Below are 27,546 nucleotides of genomic sequence, written 5' to 3' on the forward strand. Positions count from 1 at the left end.
GAACTAAATAATATTTTATTTTGAGCTAAACAGAACTTTTAAAAGATATTTTCTACTATAGTGTAAGCTGGGATTTAAACCTCATAAGTGATATAAATTTATTCACTCAATGAGTGTAACACACCAAAATTTTTTTTTAAATAATTTAACTCAACCATAGTTGGGTTACAGTCACCCAACACATTTTTATATCAATAATTTCAATATAAAATATTTTATAATTGACTTCAACTCACACAATATAACATTTTAGATAAATTTTTACCTCTCACATGCCATTAGGCTAAATCACATTTGTCCATCCTTATACCCCCAACAAGTAAACTAAATCACATTTGTCCATCCTTATACTCCTAACAAGTAAAATAAGCAATTTAGTCAATTTTCAACACAAGCCAGTTATTTGGCCTTATGATCATGCCATTTTAACCAATCCAAAGTAAACCAAATATTAAAATTACAGTCATCCAAATTGTACCAAAAATAGAAATAGTTTGAAAGGCATGATTACATTTATATATTCATATAATTGTCAATAAACAAAAAGCCCTAATATTGACAATATAACACATTATAAATTATAATTAAATACCCAAAAGAGACAGTGGATCATACCACTAAGCCTCTGGGACTCCTCTACGTGTCACTTGTGGCTCTTCTTCTGAAAATTGTTAACCACATAATGAGACTCAAAAGTCCCAGTAACCAAAGCCAATTTATGATAGTGTATACAAACAGTTAAGTGTGTGCTTACTAAGTGAGAATTAAAAATAATATAATTCCAACAAATATAAGAAATATTACAATACACACAAACAACCATCCTTATATCCCTCCATTAACCTCGAGCCGTAGCCCTCACTCAGTGCTAAATTACCCGGCCAAAGGTAGATTAGCCCGAGCCCTTACAAGCCACCTATTAAGCTCCAATAGAGGCGTACCACGTGGCACATAAATACAACAATAATAGCAAGTCTCCCAACACCTCCCACAATAATTAAACAAATTCATAATAATATTGCACAATTATACAATATTATAAAATTCATAATTTTCTCAATAATCACCCAATTAACATGAAGAAACACTAATCACAAATTAAAAGCATGGTTACCTTGTGGCTTTTTCAATAAATTATTCCTTAAAATTTCTCTCTCACCACAATCTTCACCAGTAATACAATCTACAAATAACATATTATTTATAAATATTAGTTTCAATTTTTGAAACTAATAAAATAATTCTAATAATAGAATTAAAAATAAACATAATTCTTAATCTCAATCTTAATACAAATCTAGAGTTAATACTATTAAGTAAAAATTTTTTAACTCCTCTTTTAATTATCAATAAACATTAATAATCTAAAAATCAACTTCTAAACTAATTTCTATTATCAAAATTTTCTTTTTATTTCATAAATTCGTACCTAAAATACCCAAAAATTAAAAATTGAGTCTCTAATTTAGAATCATAATCCTATAACTATAATAATTCATTTCTCATCCCAAATAATCATCTAAATCTCAATAAATCAACATATATTTTCAGATCTAGTTTAGAATTTGATCCATAAGCCATAAATTCAAAGATCATCAATAAATTTATACTCTAGAACATTTATTATACTACTGACAACCTCAAAAACCATATTTATTCAACATAAATTTATCCCTCTTCCAGATCTTAAATTTTCTACCACTACAAACTCAGAAACTAAAGAAGAAGGATGACTAAGAAAAATTTATAGAACACTTACTTAGTCTTGAAAAGTTTAAAATCACACTCTAAATATCCTATTAAAAACTCTTACCTTAAAACCCAGCACCGATGAACTTGGCTCAGACGCTCTCTCTGATCGCACACGAAAGAGAAGAGAAATGAAGGAAAAATGAGAAGAGAACGATGGTTTTTAAAAATGAATGTGGGTCCCACAATTTTTTTTAATTATTTTCCTCTTTCCTCTCTCTTCTTTCTTTTTTTATTATTATTATTATTAGATAAATATAATGATTACACGTGCACGGCCAAAAGTTTTCTTGTTCTTCTCATTTTGTTTATTTTTTTTACCTTTTCTCTTTTTTTATAATAATAATAATAATAATTTAATAATATTTTTTTATTTTTTTTAAATTTTTTTAATTTATAATTATATCCTAAGTTAAATTTAATAATCATCTCCTACTAATTTGCTTACCTCTAAATATTTTTAAAATTTTTATTAACTCAAATTAACTATTAAAATTTAAATTGAAATGTTACAATGAGTGTCATAATTATTTAATTTAATCAAATAATTGTTAAAGATTTTAGATATAATATTTCAAAAGTACAAAATTTTTAATATTTTGAAAAGATAATATATATAAAAAAAAGTTTCGAAAGTGAGTATTATTTTAAATTTTTATAAAAGATATATTTTAATAATTTTTTAATATTAATAAAATTTAAATGTCATAGTTGAGATACTCATCAAGTTACTGAAATTAGGTCAGTTGTCAAATTCAAATCAACATGTTGGCACGGATGTGGTTCTCCCTTGAAGATTTCACCAACTGTGTGTCTCACTCTTCAATGCCCTCTTTAATTATTTTGTTGACTCTTACAAGGTCAAGTACCTACTTTTTACCCCTTCCACGAAGCTATGCTTTTATCCGCCAGCCCTAGCACTCCAATTCCTTTCAATTGGTCATATGCCCCACGGCATCTCAATTTTATTGTTACCTTTATGAAATATATTTTAGGAAATCATATTTATTGTTGCTTTCAGTTTGTTTTATCATATTTTAAAAAAATTAACTTTCATACACTTTATCTTAAATTTTAATAAGATTTTACCTCTAAATTTATAATAAAAGTAAAAAGAATTATTTTAAATAATTTTTTCAGCAATTAATAAAGACATAATAATAAAAATGAACTAGAAAGTAGTAAAATTAATGTTTTATAAATAAGATTAAAATTAATATTCTCTATTTATCTTATAAATAGACCATATGAATACCTTTTTAATTATAGCTTAACAATTATAATTTATAGTAAATTAAATCATAAATAATGAAACCTAATCAATACCAATATTAGAAGCCACACAGTTCTTATATGAATATATGCAATACAAATTTTGCAGAATAACTCATTTTAGAATAAGTACAAATCATGAGAATAAAACTAGAGATCATTCAAAAAAGAAAAAAAAGGGAGACTTGGTCATTTCGATCTCTCAAATTATTGTGGTAAGCAATAGCTGCCTTGCTTTTTAATTCCATGCCATTTGGCTGCTTCAATTATCCAGGTGACGTGTTTGTACTTCTTTTAATAATTTTGGGCAAAATGGGAAAGCGAAAGCCCTTTCACCCTTTCTTTCTAAAAAAAAGATATATTCAAGAAATTATGGAATACATGTCCCTCGGTCCCAAATAACATTGAATTAAAATCCTAATAAATATGAAAAAAAAAATTCCATGTGATTCTATTTTTCTTTTAATTAGTAAAGAATAATCTGGATAATCTAAATAAATAATGAACATGTGAGGCACCAAATAAGGAAGCTCTCGTTTTAGGCCTGAATGGATAAGGAGGTTTAAAGTTTTAGAATCCATTGACACTTACGCCATATGTCACGATTATATTGGTTCTATTAGTTAATTGTAAGAATGATTCTAATTAAATTATTAAATTATTATTTTTTTCCCCCGAACATCGATATTTTAAGCTCTACGCGTCTGCCCTTTATTTTCTCGCAGGATCTTGTGGACTTGACCTTGTCAAACGTTTCTGTACGAGGTTAGATCTATATTTGGAAGGAATACGTTCATATAAATATTTTATATTTAGACTGCTTAAATTTATTTTTAATGATTTTTTTTATATTTTAATTTAAATAATAATAATTTTGTATATTTGAGATAGAAATATAAATAGTTACTTCAAATTGAAAAGGTTCACGAGAAGTACACAATTTTACGAGGCCTGCTACGGATGATTCATAAAAGGGTCAATGAAAATTCTAGAAAAATTATCCCAAGCAACATTCTACATTTAAAAAATGTAAAAATACATTTTAAAAGTTAAAAGTTATGTATTCAAATGAATTCTTAGTATCTTCCATCCACATTGAATGGTGGATGGTTCTTCAATTTCTGGAGATGTTTTGTTGGATAAGATTTTGCTTGTAAAACCAATCAAACATTTAATAATTTATAAATTAAAAAAATATAATTTTAAATCCCTATACTTCATTTAAATTTTATTATAAATTTATATATTTTTTTTAAATATTAAAAATTTTTATATTTTAATTTTTTAATTTTTTAATTTAAGTAAAGTGTAAAAATTTAGAGTTATATTTTCACTTTATAAATATTAAATAACATTTTTTACAAAATTTTACTACATACACATTAATCTATTTATATTGATTGATGAGGACACGTCCGGCGGATAAATGCAGAGCGACTTCCTTGCCTTTCCTTTTTGGTTTTTTTTTTTTTTTGCAAATTTAACGCTGTGAAATTTGACTATTGAAAATTCAATAATTACGCCTCTTTTGCACCGTGCTAAGTTTTAGGACCTTTTCTTGTGGAATCCGTTTGTCAATTTTCTCATATTGATGAAAGTGGCTAAACCCACTCATTGTTTCAGCACGTGGTAATGATTTATATTTGTACCTGTTTCAGTCAAAATGATGGAGTACTCCATAAATTTTACAGCCAAATTTTTTTTTTAATACTTACCTTTCCAAAATACAAAGCACTTTTTTGTGTGATAATATGTTAAAAAATATCCTTAAAACTCATTAATTTTATTTAAAAATTTAATAATTTTTTAATTTTATTTTTATTAAATATACATATTTTAATGACATCTTTTTTCTTTCTAACATTCAAAGAAAGGTAAATATAAAAATTTATAATGAAAATTAATGAGGTGAGTTATTAATAGAAAAAAATTTCTATTTTTACATTATAAATAAGATCAGAGAAATTAATCAAATTTTTCAAAAATATCCTTAATTAAGGGGTGTGATTAATAAGATTCTCTAATTAAAACATCTTATTAAATAAAGAATAACATGAAAAGAAAATATAATTTTAAAAATAATTAACTAACTTATTGAGAGTGTAATTCAATTAAAAATACTTATAATATGAAATGGAAAGAGTACACTCTCTCTAGACCAAAATATAGAGTATTTGTAACTAATTCACAGTTTTAACAAAATGTTGGTTGAAACCTTAATTTATTAAAAATTTATATTTTTTTAATTTTATCTTTATTAAATACTCTATATAAGTGCTTTGATAATAATAATTAAAATTTTAATGCATCTTTTTTCAAAAAAAAAGTAACAAATAAAGTACAAGTATAGCTAAAAAAATAATTATTGAAGTTAACCAATACTTATATTTTAAATCAAGCAAGACTTTTAAAAGATGTCTTATATTACACTCTCTCCATCCTAAATTATAAGACACTTTTGGAAGAAATTTGTTATCCCAAAAATATAAAATACTTTGAAAAAATTAAGATTTGATTAAATAATCTTATTTCAATATTGTCCTTTCTCTCTTTATTTAATACTAATTAAGTGTAGATTTAAGTATATTAAATGAAAGATATTTTTAAAAAATTTATATTTTTATTTTGAAAAAATAAGGTCGTTGAGTGTATTTAATTAAGTTTATTGATATATAAAATTTTATTTAAAAATGTCTTATAATTTAATATAGATGAAATAATTTGGAAGGACTATATCATAAACAAGTGCAAACATAATTGTTCATCCATGAATTATCTATTTTAAGTGATGACTTTATTTTCCTTAAGTGACAACATGTATGAAATAGAAACTCATTAATAATTAAGCAAGTTCAAATCATAAATTGACAATCACCAAAGCTTGCGCATACACACATCAAAAATTAACTATTAACTCATTCGTCAACGAAACTTTTTTTTGAGGATCTGAATGTGCTAATTAATAATTACGTATTAGAATATCTTAAGGAGGTTAATTTAACGACAAAACGCCTCCAAAATAGTATATCTTGAAGCATTTTGGAGAGCATTCTAAAATCTTAAACATATTTTGAAAATCAAAATAAGGCTAGAATAGAACAAGACTGAGCTTCACAAATTATAGGCTGCATGCCCGTTGACGCGTGGATTAAGGGCATAACAATGGGTCGTTGCTATTAAACGAAGCGTCTTCTGCAAGTGGCGGATCCATTTTTGCTTGACTTCACAAAACTAAACTACCATTGACGCGTGACTAAGGGTGACAGGACTCTCCATTTTCCACATACAAATAAAACCCCACATCTCTTTCAACTTTCAACTCCTTCACCGTCAAAAACAATAAAAAACACATTATTCTCAGATATTCCATTTCTAAATCCAAGTGTCAATGCACGAAGGATCTCCGTAGACGGTATTTACTGTTTTACCGGAAGGATAGGCAAGCTCTCGACCACATAGGGACCAACTGAGTAACCCAACCACGAAGGGCTTGCGTGCTATTTTAACTTTGGACCCATTATTTGTCCAAGCCAGTTTGCCATACAAAATCTATGGAATGAAGGTCTGACACTTAACGGGCTAGTCACTGTCCCAAGCCCCATCTTCCTCGTTTGGGCCTCTCTTGTGGCTCGTTATTTTTAACAGCATTCCGCCCCTCCATCCCCACTGACCCTCCAATTGGGTCTAAAACTCTTCCTCAGAATCTGATGAATGCCACAGCCTGTTTTCCGAATCACCAGCTATATCTTCGGGTCCAGGTTCTAAACTCAGCGACCGTTGGTTTATGACAGCTCTTCCTATCCTACCTTGCTTCCCCCTCACATTTCTGGGAACATCAAACCCATCCCAGTTTTGATCAGAATCATCACCTCCAACCCCATGATGCCTCACACCATTTCTCCTGCGTCTCTTTGTATGATATGCGTGCTTGTCCTCGCAGTTGCTATTGTGCTCACCGCTGACACTTGACTCTCTTGATGATTCATTTTCTTCCTCGTCAGACTCCCACATTGCATTGTCAAGATCACTGAACATACTTTCCGATTCAGAATCATCTATGGTTGAATTTCTCCTAAGTTTACCTTCGTCTCTATTTGAACTTCCGTTACCTTGGGTCTTGCCAAAGTTATTTCTTATTTCCCTGTCCACCCTACTGACCTTGGACCTGCCTTTAGCCTCACTAAAGTCATCAGAATTACTGTCAGGATCGGCAAGCCACTCCCCATCATAGTCATCATCATCATCATCATCATCAGACAGTATATTGTTTTCAACATCACTATCACTAGCCTGCTGCTTAGCATGCGCAGTCTGCCGAAACCTTGAACCTCTAACCTTATCATCATGATCATCATTTCCAGAAACATCAAATTTTCTGAATCTTCCTCCAAATTCTTCTCTGTTCCAATACCTCATTCTGCCAAGTTCTTCTTTTTCTTTTGCCTCTTCAGCTTCATATTCTTTATCTGCAGCTTCTTCTATCTCGGCAATGAATCGGTCTAGCTCTTCCTGGTCACTATCAATAGAAGGCCCTGGCTCTTCCAAATCTTCAACAGTTTCTTTAGCTGACAGTTTGCCTTCATGAAAAACATAAGGGCTCCCTTCTTTCTTGTCAATAGCATTGAAGAATGTTGAAGCAACTCTCTGGATGCTGGCCATGGCAGCTGGATCCTCAGGATTTACACCCATCCGCCGTAGCTGCTGCTCTATTTTCTTTATGTTTAACTTTTGAGATTCAAGAGCTTGCTCAAATCTGGCCTTAAAAAGAGCCTGCATGCGACAGACAAATATATTACTTATGCAAAAATCAAATTCTTGCAGTAACGGACATCACAACTGGAGACCATAATGGAGAATGGAAAAATAGGTGTTTATTACAGTAAAACTAAGCAGGGTCTTTAGTCTCTTGATCACATTCGAACATGTCAATATATTCATTAGGTGGCTATGGAAAATATGATCATTTCACTTAGGGTAATTTTATGGAGAGCATTACCTCTTAAGAGAGGTTGGGCTTTCTCCAAAAGAGAAAGCTCAATTAAATTATTCCATGATTTATCAATCATTCACACACTGTCTTCAGCACCTATTTGGTTCAAGTACGGGATGGTTTAAGAAAATTGCTCTTTTTTTAGCTACATCTATTTAGAAACTTCATTCGTATTGGCTATCTTACCATCACAAACTCTAAAAATCAGGCAAGAATTTTATCTTTTTCCAGGGTAACAAACAGTGCTAAGCTACTACATATTGTTCAATAACTTCAGGCCTAAAGCAAATAATTCATATTTGTAGAGTCAACCTCTGGGTAACTTAAGCACTGCAGATAACATAATAGGTTGGGATATAATTATAGATGTCGAAGTAGAGTGGTGTAGCTCAAATAAATAAATAGACAAGACATTGCAAACCTACCTTCCTCTTTGTGAGGGTGTTAATAGGTATCAAATTTTTGGGCTGGCGATAGTTTCTGCCACGGAACATAATAATTGTTTTCACATTATGGATATTTATCACAATACCTCCACTCAATCTAGCAAGCATTGTGGCCATTTCTTTGATTTTTTCCTTGGGGAAGTTGTCACAGCAAACTTGAACAGTCTCATGAAACTTCCAGTGAAGATGCATATTTTGCACAACACCACCAAAAACTCCTCGTACACCAACGGGAACATAGTTCTTATTCCTGAAACCAATCTTTTTATATGCCTGAAGCTGTTCAGGTGTTAAGAGCTCCGGATCATGTCGAGGAGAAGGCAATTCTGGAAGCTCATATTTCTTGAGTTTTTGCAGGAGCAATGCTACTTTCTTCTTGGCCTGCAATAATTGGAAGGGAGGAAGGTGATAAATGAAAGATTATATAAGAGCTAGGATATAACCGAGTGAAAATATATCAAGTAGTACAAACGTGCAATCTGTTAGTTATATAGACTTGAAATATGCCATTTGATTATCATTATATAGGTAGAAAAAGCAAATCACCAAACAATCAAAGGCAATGCATAATCCAAATCGAAAGTAAAAAAACACAAATTTAAAACTAATGATGGCATATCTTTTTTTTTTTTTAATGAAGAAAGATGGAGAATCTCTAGCACAAGATCATTCAATATCAATCTGAGTCCAGCTACCTAAATGAGGTCCCCTGCATCTCATAATTTTCAACTACCTAAAAAATTGTCATTAACAAGTACGAATCTGTCACTGTGGAACTAAATGAGCTTGCCCCTTTTATGTAAGAAAATCTAAGATCTGGCAACTCATGTAATACAACTCTGTTAAAAGCTGCATATCCATATGCAAAGTAATAAATAAAAGTAGAATAGAGTATGCAGCATCTAAAATTATAATAGCTGATTGACATGCACGCCAGTCCACAGCACACAAACTATAACTTGAACTTTAGGCATGCCTCAGATGTCAGAGCAAGTAGGAAAGGATAGATAATGTACTCGTTTAAGATTGTAAATAAGCCTCTCCTCCTCAGTCATTAGCTTCTTTTTCAATTTTTTAGCTCTACGAATCTCCCTTAGAGTTTTACCAGACTCTTTCTGCATTCGCCTTTCCACCTTGCTCCGCATACTTCTTCCTTTTGATGTTGACATTGTTCGAGATGATATATTGAATGAATTCAATGGCTTGCCATAAGAATAAGACGTAACTTCACTGCCTGACTGAATTACTTTGCTTGATACATGATGAGATGTAGGTCCTAAAGATATACCATTCCTGAGCAAAAATAAATAGAATCAGCTTTAGTCTTAAGCTTAAAGAGGTTTTTTTTTTCCTTCTCTCTCTCTCTCTCTCTCTCTCTCTCTCTCTCGGGGGGGCAGTGAAGCTACAGAACTCTATTTTGCTCAGAATGATAAAATTATATAAGTACCGTACAATTTCATAAATTGAAATTCATAATATACAATGCAAATCAAGTACATTGATTGAGCAGTCTTCCAGTTTTATGTTGAATGAATAAAGACTAACAAGATAAAAGAAACAAAAAAAAAATAGATTCGTTGAGCAGCAAAAATTATTTTTTCCACAAATCCAAAGAAAATGGGAAAAAAAATCTGAACCTTTTAACCTAGACAAATCAACATCTTCACTCAAACTAGGAAAAATTTGAATTTAGCAAGAAGTAAATCTCTTCCATGAGATTTTTATTGTATGAAAAATAGAGAGGGCAACATTCTTCTAATTGTTAACAGAAGCATCCATTGCGGCATCATAAATTACTAGTTGAGCAAAACATTGACAGTCTGACAAGGTAACTCAATCCCATTCAAACCTATACTTTTTAGACTGCAGAGTGCAGAATAAGGCATGGATGAAAATGACAGAGCATGATCTTTTGGTATTATAAGAAGCAAGATAGGATAGTTTAGGTCTATGTTGGATGGGAGTTATGCCGTCAGAATCCAGCCCATAAAATCGAACACTTATTAAGCAGCAACATCAGAGAAAATGACGATATCGGACCATTTTTTAAACTATACAGATAATGTTAAACCATATTAAATTTCGAAGACAGCCTGAGTTAAATTTCAGGGGCAAAAAGTAGAATTCTGCGAAAGAGAAAAAAGCACAACGATAACTTATGAACTTGGATCAGATGCAGCCAAAAAAACAGTCGAAATCCGTTTCTTTGTTTGAACAAATGAAAGATAAAAGCCCATTCAACCTCAAAGAATTTGGCCAGGCAGACTGTACACGAAAACTGGTATACACCCAAAAAAAAATGAGAAAGAAATGGCTCTTATCACTGTGAAAGTCCGAGCTTCGACGGGAGTCATAATGAATTCAATTAATTCTATTATCTAAGACACAAGGTGACATTACTGTGACTTCTCTTTTCCATTTTCTCAGTTCAAAAAGTAAAAAAGGGAGAGTGATGACACAGCAAATACATACTTGGAGAGATTAGATTGAAGGATAGAGTATGAGAACTTCAAGCAATGCCTCTGTAAATTTCTTGCAGCAAACATTGGCCTGTTAAGGAGCTTTTTGTTTGAATCAGTTTACTCGCTTCTGCTTTCTCTTGATTTCATGCTCTTCCAGCACCGTTGAGTTTTCTACGCTCGGTTTCTGAGGGTTTTAGCTTTTAGGTTGGGTTTGCCAATACATACAAAGGCCGAAAGGCCCGAAACACAGGTTTGATTCATGGACCCAAGATTTTAAAAAAAAAAAACGTATTTTGGGGTTTAATAAGATTGGGAAATTTTGCCGAAGGCACCTAATGAAAATTTTCTTTTTTTTTTAATTCTTGTTTTGTAATAAAAAATAACAAATATTCTTATGTTGTCCTCGAAAATTTACAAAAATTTCAATGTCACATCCGCACGTAATTTCTCATTTCCACCTGTCAACAGTTTTTTTCAGAATAATTTAATCCCTCTACCTGTTAAACTTTTTCTAATTTAACTTAACTAGCATCGTTTTCATGTTATGGTTATTGTGAAATGACTTTCTTTAGATTTTGCTCGCATATATAGATATAAATTGACCAAAAATAACTACATATTGGGGCCATTAAAATGATAAAATGGCCATTTGAAAAAACGGTGCCATCAATAAAATCATGAATTCTTTTGCAAATTATAAAAGTCATTATTCTATTTATAACAGGTGTGGGGCAGCACATCTGACTTGAAGCAAAAAGAGACGTCCTCTCAAACTCACTCATTTCAACTCAAATTATTCAAGGACAAATTTCAAAGTTTTGTAATGTGATGAATCCTAATAGCGACTAGCACAATTTATCACCACCAGATAAATATCCTTGCGGATTCTTACATGTTACATTTTTATCCATAGTAATCAAACATGGGTTGGAATTCATTAGTAAACTATTTCTGAAAAATAGATTGACAATAAACTAAGTTCAGGTATATAAATACCACAATGCAAATGTGCATTCCATAGCCACCAGGTCTAGGAATGCCTGAGATTTTTACTCTAAAAAAACTTTCGAATATCTAAAATTCGAAATGTCCCTTCATAGCCATGAGAAAGGACTGATTGCTTGCTCTTGTGAAATTGACACACAATTTCCCATATTATCAATTAAAGAAGCATAATTGGTAATATTCAGCCAATTTGCTGGTAATCTTTACATACATTCAACACGCAATACATTACAATATAGATCAACATGCCACTTCCATGCCTTGCACATAACGAGTCACAGTTCAACTACAAATTCATGTAAACACCACCCTCATGCAGAGTGCTCAAACTCCAGAGTCAACTTAATGGGAAGCCGAAAGAGTTTAGGAACCTGAGATAGCCAGTAATGTTTCTGCCTGTAAGAATAAAATCATGACAAGTCAGCTTCTTATCCTTTCTTTGTATCATCCAAAAATAAATAAATCGTTGAAACTGAACAAGGAACATAAAGGAACATACTATACAGGTGAGTGAATAGAACAGTTACAGGGAGCTTAATGAGAATCATAGTCTGTCTATCCAGTCAAGTATACTGTCTTGAGAACAAAACTGCAAGTTCTGCCAGAAAAATGAGAATCAAATAGCATATTCATATACTGGTAAGTTCTATAAGTGGAGTGAGTGCGATTAGGAGCTTACAGAAAGTTGGAAATCTGGAGGAGTATCCAATTCCAAGTTATCCAGGTCAGAGATTCCAAAGGATGCATTGTCATTTCCAACTGACAAGTTTGTGTTGCTGGCAAAGCCATTAACAATGGTGGAGTTCATTCCAGAATCATTTAGTCTAGCAGAAGAATCTAAGATCTCCTTGCACAATAATATGTCATCCAAGCCATCAAAGTCAGAGTTTTCAGCAGCCTGTGATTCACCAGCCAACCATGCAGGGCCACTCGTATTATCCTCATCCTGAACATCAATTGCCGGTGCACTTGGCTCTCCAGGGACAGACTCGGCATCCTAAACATAAAAAAAATTCACAATAAACCAATGGGTGAGATACATTCAATTTATTGAGTATAAATCTGTCCTACGACCATTTTTCCACTTTAAATACTACTTAAAAGAAGTTCACAGAAAATCAAGATAACTTCACTGAATTTTTGTGTCAATCGTTACTTAAATGAATGCACTGTGAATATGCTTGATTCTTGGATACAATATTAAATGTGATCTATATTTTTCCTTTTTCTTGCAAAATAATCAACCTAAGTTACATGATTGTCATATAAACATTTTGGTACTTACCTTATTGAATGACAGGAGTACTTTTTCATCAAAATTATCATCACAGTCAGCAGAATTTCCTGGTCGAGGTGGATTGCGGGGATTTGGATTTGGGGTTCTTGGACTTGTTCGTGATGCCATATTATCTGATTCTTCAACTAATGGATTCTCCTCATTTTTCTCAAGCTGCTTCTTCTGATAAAAAACCTTTGAGACCACATATTCACCTTCCTTCTCCTCTTCTTCAGTCCCCAGATGGTATTGATGCATCACCCAATTCGATTTATATGGCTTTGAACCTTTCTCAGGTCTTACATAAAGAACCATGATCTTTTTAAAGCCTTTGTGTAGGCCATCTTCCACTACAGATTTGGTTTTACCTGTCTTGTGCCACCGCACATGCTCCTCAGTTGCACCATGATGATGATGAATTTTTCGACGCTTTCGTTGACCACAAGTATAGGCATTAATTGTTCTATGGAAGAAATGGACACTACTCCCATCCTTTTTAGCACCTGAAACAAACAGGTTACTTTTTTAGGCATAATTCCAGAAAGTTGCACTACGCTCGGACTTAGCCAGAGCCAAGAATCCTGAGAAAATTGAGCAATCAGAGCATGCGGAAGGGAATGCCAAACTGATCATGCAAAGATGCCAATAACTTGTGAAGTTTAGTAAAATAGCAATCATAACGCTTATCTTCACCCACTCCCCTAAAATGAAGCAAGGGTAAAATCATGATGTTATGTATCTAAAACAACAGTCAAATTAGCATTTATTAAACTTCAATAAGGTTTGGGAGTCACGTGGTAAGTTAAAGGCCCAGTAAAGGAAAGAAATCTCTTAGCGACTGATTGAAAATTTGATTCATAATTCAGTGTGCTAGACTTTTATTTGTTCTCATGGTAAGCTGTCATTGTCCAAATTATGAGTCCTGAAGTGGTAAATTTTACAATTATATGTTTCTTCTGTCCTTCATGCACAACCTATTCTACAAGATATGGCCCCAAAAAAAAAAAAAACCTATCCTACAAGACACCGTCACCTATCACCATTGCCCGTAAGAATTTGTTTAAACAGACTTCCTTTACATGTCTCTGGCTTGATCAGTTTACTTTATTTTACCAGGACTGGTAACTGATTGCATGTCTGAAAAATTAAGTTCAGTAATCCTCACCTGGAAGATTCTCAGGATGAGTGTAGCAAATCCCCTCAGCACCCTCCAGCGTTGGAATGAACTCATGGATAAACATGTGTGGCTCTGCATTTCCAATGCCACATTTTGCTGCTAAATGGTGCAAGAGTTCTATATCAGAAGGATCAAATTTTACACCAGCAGGAAAGCCAGGCCAATCAGGAAAAACCTGCAAAGGGAAAGTAGTATCTGTTAGACATCCACAACCAGTCAACACTTGCTAGAATGTTTGCAGAACTTAATTATGACGGCAAAATTTCCAAACTTCTGTACAAACAAAACTCAAATCTTGTATTAACAGAGTATATGCCTTAATTAAGAAATTAAAGGTTACATCAGTTAGAACAAGCGCAAATATTAGAGAAATACGAAGAGCTTTACTACAAGAGCTGAGTCTGTGGTGCACATAGTATTATTAAAGCCAATAATGAGCTGTGAATGATAATAAGGCGGAATTCCAGCATACATCACTATTATCAATATGCCAATGACAATTTGGACATTGACGATATGCCCCACAGTCTTTGATTTGCTCAGCTGAGGGCAGAGAACTGCTTTTCACTTTCTTGGCAAACCCTCCAACATCAATAAGCCAGCTCCTGGTAAACAAATAATTTTATTAGATCAACATTCCCCATGATAACTTTTATAGCGAAAGAACACTGAAATGAATAAAAATGAAAATATATTTGCTGACAAAAACCGTGTGCAAGACAAGCAACTACAAACAAAGTAAAATTGGCTGCTCAGAAACCAAAAAAATCCCGAGGACGAAGAGATTCAAAATAAACCTTTAATGAGAGTGAAACTTCGTTTATTTATAGCGAGGTATCAAACTTGAGTTTAACTCAAGAACATGCACTATATACGGTTCATGGTTTCCACAAATCCGTCCAACTCTCCAACCAAGAGAAGGGTAAGCATAAGAGTGGTAAAGAAGAAAAGCACTAAGAAATACTTTGTGTGTGTGTGTGGTGTGTGTGTTTGCAAGGTTCTTTTTTTTTTTTTATATCAGATTTAAGAAATAACTGGGCAAATATTCTCCAGGGAAGCTCTGCATTGTCATTTGCGGTTCACCCAAGATTTTCCTATAAAAAATGAGCATAAGCTAGACATGAGACAAAAGGTATACGTCACTTCGATGGATTACTAGCTGCTAACTGCTATTAGACTGATTCCAAGAAGGAAGAATCAGAAAACCCCGAATGGGGATGTCAGAATGCCCGCAAACTACATTTCTGCAAGCAAAACAGGCCATTCATCCATTGTCAGCCTTCAACCGAAAAAGCCGAAACCCAAACCCATCTGATTTGACACCTTACCCCAGTACTTATCCCAAAACAACGAGGAAATAAAATCCTCGATAGGACAACCTTCCTCTGTCATCATTTTCCAAAACAAACCCTCGAAAACACCGGGAAGAAAATTTCATTGTCATCCATCAAAACAATCGAGGACTCGAACCCATAAACATCGAACAATGACTTTGAAAAAAAAAACCAAGCCAGCAAGCTTCTACGAGTAACAGTAACCAACGAAATCTCCATTCAAACTTCAAACTTCAAATTTCACCATTTGCTAATCCTAAGCTCACCTAGCCATGCTATCGAAGAGCGAAAAGATGGCACCAAAATCGCATTCGAGACTCTAGAGAGAGAGGGGGGAGAGGGAAGGAGAGGGAGGGAGACAGTGAGAGAGAAGAAGTTCCGTGTATTTAAGCCTTCCTTTTGCTTGGGCGAGTAAGCAAGTGAGTAAGAAACACCGGACGAGACAGTGGTAGTGGGCGGGAAAACTCTCCATTGGGTTCGGGCCAATAGACCGGTCACATGAGGCTCGTAACCGAACGTATGCTTGAAGTTGACCGTGTTCATTCCACATATCATTGAATTAGGACAGAAGCTAAGGTTCGGAAGCACCCGCCGTTGACCGAACTCATCGAGGCTCTGCTTCGGAGAGTGGAACATTGGGGCTTTTGTTGACGGCTGTCGGACAGATGGAGCTTAGGAAACCGAGAAGTGTCATTATGGAAAATGCGGGGATTATGGTGTCATTATGGTAAAATTTAAGTGGGGACATTACTGGCTTGCTCCCCAAGCCAAACAGATGAACGTTGCTAAGATCGCTGCATTCTCTATTATACCCCTCATCATTTCGCACATGACGCTGGCCTGCGAGTGCGAATGGGCGCATGCAAAAAAATTAATTAAAAAAATTTACAGTTCACCCAATGTCAACATGTCGTTGTAGTATAGTGGTGAGTATTCCCGCCTGTCACGCGGGCGACCCGGTTCGATCCCCGGCAACGGCGAGATGTTATTTTATTTCTCTTCCGGGTGACTTTCGTCTTCATGCCCACGCTTCTCCCATTTCAAAGTGGCACGCGTCAGGTCTGATAGCGACGAGAACAAAAAACGACTCCGAGGTTTTTTTCCCCCTTCGATTTGCATTTCAATTTAATTCTTCCTCTTTTTTTTCTTTTTAATAATTCCATAAGAGGTATCCGCATTGTTATTGGAGCGGACGCTCTAGCGAGGTGCCTGTAGATTTATTAAATAATAACCATTCTTTCCATCAATCACAAAAAATCAATTAAATTGGGGATGATGATCACCGAAGCACGATTAAATTTTGTTCTAATATTAGCCCCAGAAAGATGTATCACGGGATAATCTATTCATAAACAGAGATGGAAAATAGAAAATGATTCTAGATTTGATTCATCTTCTTATGGTGAGGTTACACAAAATTCCTCTGACAATTATTGAAACACCTGGATGCCAATATAAACAACTTTCTCCTCTCTTTTTTTAACTTTGATAAACCATGCCAAAATCATACATATAAAACAGCAGGTGAAGGCCTTTGGACGAACCTTATTTTACAATAGTATTACATCTCAGCAACCTCAACCCCAAAACCTTTTTTAGTATCTTTTGGATATCAGTCAGAAGAGAACTTAATGTTAAAAGATACAGAACATGCAATTCTTTGATTGAACATGGATGCATGGTACCTCCCCGGTTGCTAATTGCTACTAAACAAGTATCTGATGATAGTTAACATTGCTTTATTAAGAATCTAGTGGTGATATTCGGTGAATCTGGTTTATTCAGGTTGCCTGAGTGTGATTGTGATGGCCCCAATGGTGAGATCATGTCTCTTGATCCATCAGTAGCAGTGGTTAAAGCAGAAGAAAAAACTTTTAGGCCTGTCTTCCATGTCATCTTCTTTTGAGGTTTCTCCAGAGTCATCTCTCCTGGACATTAAAGCACTTGTACCAGGAGATTCTGGTGGCAGTACAGCGTTCTCAGATGAAGCCATTCGCATAAGAACAACAGGCTCAGGGGGCGAAATAGTGGAGAGATATCGAAGAAGCATCTGTATGATTTGACTAAAATTTGGTCGATCATTCGGATCCTCTTCCCAACATGAAGTCACAATCAGAGCTAAATCCTCAGGAAGGTCTTCAGCACTTGGCCTTACATTCTGAAACAGTGAAGTAAACATTCCATATCAATAAAATATGTAATTTTCTGTGTTTTTGTTCTACTAATGAAGTTCTCAGATCATTTAAAGTAAAGCACTAGAGTGATGTACCTTAAAAGCAGCTGCATATGCTGCCTGTAGATTAGACATGCCTTCAAAAGGCAACTTGTTATGGATGAGCTCCCATAAAACGATTGCAAAACTGTAAGCATCCACCTTATGATTATAATGCTTCTTTCTCGCCTTGTCTCAGAGTGACAGTGCTGTAAAGCTGCCATTGAACCAGGGAAGTAATGAGGAATTTTTCTAATGAGAACCACCTAAATGGAAAATTAATAAAATGTTTAAAATTTTCCAGAAAGAAGTACTTCAGGAGCCATCCAGCGATACGTCCCTGTCTCGGCAGTCATCATCTCTGTTAATGACTCTTCTCTGGCTAAACCGAAATCAGCAAGTTTAACTGTTTTATGATCTGCTGTCAAGATCAAGTTCTCTGAAAACAAATAGCAAAAACGCTATTAGAATTATCCTCGCTTTTCTATCATTCATCAAGAAACGAGATTGAGAGTTGTGTTATTGACATGTTCTATTCCTCACATTATCATGTAGCCTCTACTCTCAATCGACTTAAAACCAATGACCTACAACACTTAGGGAAAAATAAGGGAGATGTGGACACTTAGGCTTGGTTTGGATGGAGGGAAAAGTAGGGGGGGAAAAGGAGGATAAAAACTAGGAGGAGAAATTTCCAAATAGTATAAAAAAAAATTGTACTATTTTTAGAAATTTTCCCTCCTTATTTTTCTTCCCATCGAAACAAAGAGTTAGAATAAAAACCTATCCGTGCATGAATGACCTGAATACTGTAATTCTTTAGATTACAACTCGAAACACATAGAAGAGACAGCCCAAGATCAATAACCAAATGGAAGCAGGGTTTCGATGTGAAACTTCAAATATTTGCTCTCTATGATTGTGCTAAAACCTAACAGATGATACCAGAAATCACATGAGACAAGCACTGGACATGCACTTGTTACAATCAAAGGTCTATTTGACATCATGATCTTCATGACACATGCGCACACGCACACGCACACGCGCAGAGAGAGAGAGAGAGAGAGAGAGAGAACTCATAACTGAAGTAAAGGTGCAGGCTTGGATTTTCAGATCAACAGTCAACAATAACTTTACAATGAAGTAACACAACATATCAAAAAGAGATCAATAATCTGTGGTGCATGGCAACCAATAAAATAAAGAGTCATATTTCAGTTTCTTAAAGGTCTAACTAAGGTCAGTTATCCCTATCAAGTGACAACAGTATCTGTATCTTACTCACGATTCAAGTATTCACTAAATCAAACTAGTGCAAGTTTTCAATCTTCTTTATAAGGTCCTATCAGCAAAAACAAAGTATGATTTAGAAGCACGGCATGCATGGAGGCATACCAGGCTTAAGATCACGGTGAATGATCCCATGGGAATGTAAACATTCTATTGCTCGAGCAATATCAAGAGCAAATCCAACTGCCACGTGCATATCCAAGCTCTTGGGCGCATATTCAAGAGAAATTTGCGTAATGTTCCACCTAATAGAAGCTCAGTCACTATCACCATGACAGGCTCTTTGCAGGCACCGATAAAACTAGCATCAGCCACAAATGGACGCTTTAGTGAGATAAGTTTGATGCCCAGTTGGCTAGCTCAACAAGCTCAGCATGTTTTAAGATCCAATTCACCTTAATTATAAGTCTATTAACCATCCCATTTACTACTTATCAATTTTACATTGAAATAATTACTGTTTAGGTTCTTGGATAACAGATCAACAACCTTAACCAGATTTTGTGTTGAACTCTCGATAACATGGCAACCTCTCTGGCAAAACGAGCCTCTCTCCTTGAGATCTCTTCTGGGGTTTCTCCCTATTAATAATCTTAACTGCAACATTCTGATTTTTATATCTGCAATCAAGAAAACCCGCAACAATAAGGCACCAAACCAGAAAATAATCAGATCATGAGGATGCAGAATACGTATAAGATATGCCGTACAAGCTGTGACTATGATACGATTGTTTTAAATCTAGATAAGAATAATGGTAGACGCAAAAGAATAAGCAAGATATGACTGGCTTATAAATCAAAACAAATTCCGAGACGATTCTGAAGAACAAGAAGGGAAAATTTCATGACAGAGGGATTCAAAAAACCAAATTTGAGTGCTCAAACAGAAACGAAAATCAAACAATTGAGTTTGACTTACTTTCCTTCGTACACTTTGGCATGTGCACCTTCCCCAATCTTTGGCCCAACAAATAATTGCTTGGGATCTATCAACCATTGAGCATCTAAATTGAACTCACCTCGAGTGAACCTCATTGCCAGATCCCATTTGATTCCTCGAGAAGATGTGAACTAGCAAGCAACACACTACACACACTTATAACAAACAGAGCATACCGTCTCTGCATTACACGCATGAAGCAGACTAACAATTCGAGACTAGGAAAAATCAATTGGAGCTCCATGATAATGTAAGGAAGCCATCATTTTTGTTTGACAAGAGAAATGTACAAGTTCGTACCCAGGGCAGCTTTCCCTATAGGGCCAGTAAGACCTATCCCCAAAATCACGCCCTTAGAATATTAAAAATTATCAACATGTGCCCTAGTTAGGAAGGCAGAGAATAAAAACCCACATGCTTAGAGGCACTCACCAACAAACCCAGAACTTAGAATAAGCATTAAAAAACAAATCAAAGATCCAACAGGCTCTGTCAGCAGCAGCAGGATACGAAAAAAAAAAAAAAAAATTGGACAGAGAGCAATCGAGGAAAGAGATAAGGGCGAAGGAGAGCTTGTATGGAAGGTTGAAAGAGACACCAAATACCAACGACCCAGATTGAGAGTTGGAAAAAGTTGGAAGATAGATATGTGGTGGGCTAAAGGCTTCCTTTTTATTTCCTTTTCTTTTCCAAAATGCAATCTTCTTCTTCCGCGTATTGAATTTCCACTCTTGTCTTCGTTTTGTTATTGTTAAAGTAACATAGCGTGGCCCCGGGAGGAATTGAGCCTCTGTCAGAAACAGTGTGCACTGAGCTTAGTTATGGAATTAAGAATTGATGAAAAAAATTAACCAGAGTACTGTTTTTGAGGGAAAATTCAGATGCCATGAATGAAGAGAATGATCGGTATAAAACTGTGTCAATAATTGCCCGTATAATTGATGACTGAATGATAGGTTGGTCAATCATCTTCAATTGCAATTTTAAACTCGAAAGTGATTGGTGGGTGATTCACGAAAGTGGGTTAATCTTTCGTGGTACTGAAAACTTTTTTATTTTTAGTTGAACGGGTTGACGCAAGTGGTAAAAAATTTCGGTCGCTGTTTTTTTTTTTGGGGGGGGGGGGGGAACAATGGTAAAAAATTCGGGAGAAAGACACCAAAGTTGGTCAAATTCCGCGGACGTCTCTTCACATGGAACACTATATATATATATATATATATACATAACAAACAAAAAATAGTTTTTGGGTAATTTTAATTTTTAAAGCATAATTAATTATTATAGTACTAAAGTTATGTGAGAAAATATGAACTGAATATGAATAATGCCCAGTATTTATTAAAAATTTTGAAATCTGAAAAATATTGACATGTGATTTACTTGCCCTTTTTTTAAGGGGAAAAAAAAAAACCTTAGGCATATATAGTTATGTTTTGCTCAATTAAAAAATGGGTTTAGGTAAGAAAATGTGATTTCATTCGTTCGAAAATGATTTTTTTTTTCATTTTAGCATGAGAAAAGCTGAGGTAAATTACTAAATTTTTGAGAGAAAGGGTATGACATAATTGTTGAGACCGTTGACCTCATGGAATCTCCATACCCTGTCGGTAGCCTTACTTATAAGGTAATAAATATTAAATAAATAAATTGCACTTCAAATGTGTCCCATCAATTTTCCTTCTTGTTTTAATATTTTATAAATTGCACCAACTATTTAATCAAATCATTAATTACTGTATGTATAAAATATCTATGAATCTATCTGTCGTCGAAAAAAAAAATATTTATCTGTCAAAAACTATACATACATGTCTACTATTTTCTGAATCACTAATAGTAAAATATATATATATATATATATATATAGTAAGAATTTTTCCACCTGCTACAACAATTTAACTTCTTCTGCAATTATTGAGGGCCAACATTAAGATTAAAAGAAGAAGTCTCGCAGTTTAATAATTGAGATGATAATTGAAGCTTTAATTTAAAACGTCAATGTACAATTTAAATCTCAAATTATATTCAGGAGTAATTTAAATTTTCAACTCGAACATTTTAAATTTTAAATAATTAAACTTGAAGTAATTTCATTCCAACCATGAATCATTAAATTAAAATAAATATCCATTATTTTTTTAAAAAAAATGATGTCCAATGTGCAATTTTTTCACTCATACACTGCTTTAAAAAAATTGCATATTGGGCTCTTTTTACAAAAAAGTAATAAACTTTTGTTTTAATTTAATGATGGAGTGACACTGCCTTGAATTTAATTATTTAAAATTTAAAATATATCAAATATAAGTTTAAGATTTAAATTGTCCATAAACTTACAATTTAAAATGTAAATTATATATTAAGCCTTATTTAAATATGAATCATTTCCTGTTGTGATTATATCATCAATACTTATAAAAATTCACAATAAGACTCACTGTTCACAAGTTATAAGCTATGCAACTTACTTTTCATGTAATAAAAAGCTCACAGTACTTTAATGATATGCAAAAAGGAAGAGGAATGTTAAGGTTTGGAAATAATGTATGATATATGAACGTTTATTTATTTGATCAGTTGAGGCGGGCTGTTTTTCTAAGCCATATGAAATGGTAGAGGGTCATAAATCCATGATATTAAAATTTGTGTCAATCTAGTGTATTGAATCAATAGATCATTGAATTAATGTCTTGGTTCAATAAAATATTTTGTAATAACCAATTTGATTACAATTTAATCATAAATTTTTTAACTAATATCTTAACTAATTCAATGATTGATTTAATTTTCAGCATTCTCCACTTGTGCACATAATGAGAGAGGGATGAGAAAATATGCTGATTAATAATGTTAACACCCCACCAAATAAACGGATCTAATTCTAAACCCACCAAATTAATCAGTGAAATTGTGTGTCCTTTGGTGGTTTTCGTGTATTAACAACAATTAAGTCATATAACATGTGAAATTGAGTTATTCAAATCTTATAGTTATCCGTACCATACTTAGACATGCACTTTCACATGTTCACGCAAAAACAGTGCATGATAAGGGATCTCGTTTTTTTTTTTTTTAAAGAGTCATTATGATAGACGTCATGATGTGTGTGGGTCAAACTTATCATACAAAATTACACTCATGTTTGCCATATTTTTGGATCTATGCTAAGTGTGCTAGAGATCAATTGATCTCAATGTTATCAATGGTCAATTATTCTAGTGGCAAAATTTTCCTCTTTTTGAAGGATATTTTGGTTCAAACATGTTTGGATTAAAATATGAAACGTTACTCAAATAGATTACAGGACTAATTCGGTTGAGTGACTGAAGCGTCAAGCCTAATATAAACAAAAGGAGCCGGCCTCAATACTCAATAAAGGTCACAATAAATAAACATATCAAAATCCCATCAACTGCAAACATTAGACTGTTGGCACGAAAGACACAATTTCAAGTAATGCCAAAATTTACGGGCTTCATGCTCAAATATCTTAATAAAACGGGCTGATTATTAAAATGGAGAGTATGGAATAAAGACCATGCCATGAGTTTTGCAAAATTCCTAATTTTTCGACAAAATATGTTAAGTCTTAAGGAAGAGACCACCATCATTTTAACACTATAAATAGAAGATGAAAATATGAAATAAACTAGTTAACACTGAATCAAAGACTCGCATTTTATACTTCTTATCCTTTTAGTTTATCATTAATCTTTTAGTTTAGACTTGTAACTTTTCTGCATTTCAATAAAATCAAATATTTATTCTATTAAAGTCTTATATCTTTTATATCTGAGTAAATTGTGATAAGGGAGCTCGAGACCTTTTGTTATCAACTGAAACTCAACATCTCTTACACACCTAATATTTGTTGTTCACCATGAACAGAACCCAATACTATCAGGTGTTATGTGCAAGTGTGGATCTCTCTTTCTTATAGGAAAGGCTAGATTAAGGGTAAATTAAACAAAACGATCTCAATGTTTTTTTTTCAGACACAAACAGGACTTACAGTGATTGTGAGTATCTCGAAACTCTTTATCACAATTTCCTCCCAAATGCAAGCTACAAATGAATGAAATAAGGTTTAGCCAAATGCAAATGCAGAAGGGAATTTTATTGCATGGATATTAGAAGTAAAATGCATAGCATCATCTACAATATGTTGGAGGATTTAAAGTAGAGACGAAGAAGAAATTGAACAAACTAGAATGTAACGATCTAATTATAAGGAAATGCTAAATGAGTTGGGTGGTGATGGCTTTTCCTTATTTATTTTAAAATTAAATACTCAATATTTTAAAATAAAAATTCTTTCGAAAGAAAATTTTTTTATATTTTAAAAATTTAATGTAAAACTCATTAATGTCTTTATTATCTCTTATTTATTATTACAAACATATTTAAACTATCCTATTATCTTTACCACTTATATTTTAAACATATCTAATATCATATTTGTATAATAAAAAATATAAATCATCATAAAATTAATATTTTTTTTTGTAATTGCACATACAAAGTTACACTTTACTACATATGATCCAAATAATTTTAATTTACCAAATTAATTTTTTTAAAAAATATAAATATAAGTATCATTACAATAATTAACTTTTATTAATTAATTTTGTTAAATTAATTTTTAATAAATTAACTTTTGACTAATGAAAAATCAAACACGTACTAAGCATTAGTGGTTTTGACTTGGTCTTTAACTTGCACTCTAAGTAAACAACTTGGGACTTTTGACTTATTGGCCAATCTTATATTCCCTCAGTTCAAATATATAAAGTATTTTTTTAGGAGTTAAATATTAAAAAATATAAGGTATTTTAGTTTTTTAAGATATAATCATTATTTTTTTAAAAGTATTCCAATTAATATTATTTTATATTTATTGTAAGTGTTTAATAGTGGTAAATATAAAAAGATAGTGTGGTTAGTTTAAAGTACACAATTACTTTATTGCGGGTGAGATTTGATTAAAAATGCCTTACTTTTTTGAATGGAGAGAGTACAATATTCATAATTATTGTTCCTTCCATTATAGTTTATAAGACACTTTTTAAGTGATTCAATGCTCCAAAATAAAATACTTTAATAAAAATAAGATTTTTATAAATTGTACTTATTTAATATCACACTTCTCTCCAGATATATTTTTTTATCTATCTCTATAATGTTCACATATAAGGTATAGTATTAAATAAAAAGTTTAAAAATTATATTTGTATTTTTTAAAAAATAAGACTATAGAGTGTATTCAAATGAATTTTATTATTATGTGTAATTTATAAAAAAAATCTCATACATGAAAACAGAGGGGGGTACTATTTTAATTATTTAAAGTCCTCAAAAATCATGATTATGGCACAAATAACCATCCTTGTCCCTGATTATAGGTCTCATTACAAGTTATATGTGTAATTAAAAACATTTCTTACATAACAAAAAAACATTTTCCCCTAAAACATCCCTCATTAAGGGTCAACATTTACCCACATTGTTTAATAAAAAATGCACCTTCTAATGGTGGCATTTAATTGAGGGTAGAAATGAAAAATGCAATAAATCATACTAAACATCATGAATGATATATCTCCCGTCTAAAATTATAAATCACTTTTACAGAATATTAATCATTTTAAAATATAATATATTTTGATAAAAAATAGTGTTTCATTAATTAAGTTTTTCCAATGTTACTTTTTCCATTATATTCTCTATCTTTAATTTTTTTTTATAAATTGAGTATTAAATAAAAGATATTTTTTAAAATTTATATTTTTATTTTAAAAAAAAAATTACAAAGTATATTTAATAATCTTTTTTGATGTGCGTAATTCATTTAAAAATATGTTATAATTTAAAATAATGAGAGTGGAATTTAATTTTAACAATATAAATTGAGTTTCATCCAATGAAGAGCCAATCTAGCTTATCATGACTGGGTCCCTTCACCCTCGGGCGGGACAAGAATGGATTTTGACGAATTCAAGATTATGTGGTTTGGGACACGACGCAGACATGTTGTGGCGTCTTTCCCTTTTAATTACAATAAAAGGATTAGATCCTTTCTGTTATTATTATTCTTATCCTTATTATTATTATTGTTATCTTTTTCATTACTCATTTGTCAAGTTGGCTGTGAGGCAGAAGAGAATGGACGTGACTATTGTCTGCTGCATTGGTTGGGACTCTGCATATTTTTGTTGTCAGTAATTTAAGTGTTCCTCAAGAGATCGAGCGTACGTTGATGATTGAACTTTTTTTTTTTTAAATATCAGTATGCACTTAATTATTATTACTTGATTGGATTAGGGTTGAGTTGAAATCAATTATCATGGGAGCACTTTACCTAACTAGTTCCTCTAAAAACGCAATAGAACAGGCATTATAATAATTATTCTGTACCACTGGTTCTCTGTTACCACATCTGCAATCCAACTGATATAGTTTTTGTTGTTTGAGATTGTTTAATCAATCAATCCGAAGGGAACATATCATCCTGTGTACATCATGATCTCTCAAAATATTGACAGGAGTCATTAGAAAAAAGAGAGGGAGGGAGACCTCTTCATTTTTTTCTCTTCATTTCTCTCCATTTCTCCAATTCTCACTATTCATTAATTTTATAATTAAAAAATTATATAATGAAATAATTTGAATGGTGAAAAATGAGAAAAGGAGGCAAATGAACGGTTTTGATTTTTGATTGCAGAACAGAGATACTCTTTTCCCCACGCAAGATTTGTTTTGCTCGGTGATAAATCAAACTCTTATCTGAAATTTCTAGAGTTTTTTTTTTTACGAGCACCAAAAAAAAATCTTGAAAACTGGCATTCTTAAGAACTTCATGACGAGTGACTTGGACGGGAAAAGTATAGAAATAACCTTTTCTAAAGAAATTGCTGCAGTAGTTTCAGTACACCATAACTTCAAGGATTGCATCACTGAATCATCCACTCAGATATAGCTACAAATGAGAAGGGGAAAAGGCTGAGAAAGTAATTAAAGGATTACTCCAGTCATCCTATTGGTAGGAAAAAAAAATATATCACACAGTTTAAAAAATTAATTAATTATATTAATTGTATTTGAAAAATCAAAAGAATAGACTACAATATCCTTCGTTAATTGTATTAATCAAGTCTTTATTAATTGTCTCTTATGATTATAAATGATCAAATTATAAAGGATATTTAAAAAATACAGTAAATGCTTATTAAAAAATGTAATTTTGGTTATTTAAAAAAATAAAAAAATAATTTTTTTTTTTTAAATGAAAACAGAAGGAGTAGTATTCATTACTTGCACAAGTAAAAGCAATGAGACTGACAGGCAAGCCTAAAAGTTAGTAACGTGACAATATACAATGAGAA

General features: G+C 32.6%; 2 protein-coding genes and 1 pseudogene across 3 annotated transcripts; all 3 read right to left on the reverse strand.

Moving 5' to 3' along the window:
* Nucleotides 1-6,177: 6,177 nt before the first annotated feature.
* LOC129297648 (CRM-domain containing factor CFM9, mitochondrial-like) lies at nt 6,178-11,086 on the reverse strand. Its single transcript, XM_054935994.1, has 4 exons — nt 10,930-11,086; nt 9,474-9,750; nt 8,437-8,838; nt 6,178-7,791 (listed from the first exon to the last, which is right to left on the reverse strand). The coding sequence occupies exons 1-4, from the start codon at nt 11,001-11,003 to the stop codon at nt 6,706-6,708; spliced, it is 1,839 nt and encodes a 612-aa protein (XP_054791969.1). The 5' UTR covers nt 11,004-11,086; the 3' UTR covers nt 6,178-6,705.
* Nucleotides 11,087-12,054: 968 nt separating this feature from the next.
* LOC129297650 (SUPPRESSOR OF GAMMA RESPONSE 1-like) lies at nt 12,055-16,041 on the reverse strand. 2 transcript variants are annotated; one of them, XM_054935996.1, is made up of 7 exons: nt 15,978-16,041; nt 14,850-14,982; nt 14,366-14,552; nt 13,210-13,703; nt 12,604-12,921; nt 12,452-12,522; nt 12,055-12,320 (listed from the first exon to the last, which is right to left on the reverse strand). In XM_054935996.1, exons 1-6 carry the CDS (start codon nt 15,983-15,985, stop codon nt 12,469-12,471), a joined length of 1,194 nt encoding a protein of 397 aa, XP_054791971.1. In that variant the 5' UTR covers nt 15,986-16,041; the 3' UTR covers nt 12,055-12,320; nt 12,452-12,468. The 2 variants fall into 2 exon arrangements, with proteins under 2 accessions (XP_054791971.1, XP_054791970.1); XM_054935995.1 differs by having other exon boundaries at nt 12,424-12,522.
* Nucleotides 16,042-17,158: 1,117 nt separating this feature from the next.
* On the reverse strand, nt 17,159-19,495 carry LOC129297649 (serine/threonine-protein kinase STY13-like; annotated as a pseudogene).
* Between the last annotated feature and the right edge of the window lie 8,051 nt (nt 19,496-27,546).

This window comes from Prosopis cineraria, unplaced genomic scaffold (genome assembly GCF_029017545.1).
Source record: "Prosopis cineraria cultivar Desert tree isolate PC_DT_omini unplaced genomic scaffold, ASM2901754v1 PC580, whole genome shotgun sequence".
Taxonomy (NCBI): domain Eukaryota; kingdom Viridiplantae; phylum Streptophyta; class Magnoliopsida; order Fabales; family Fabaceae; genus Prosopis; species Prosopis cineraria.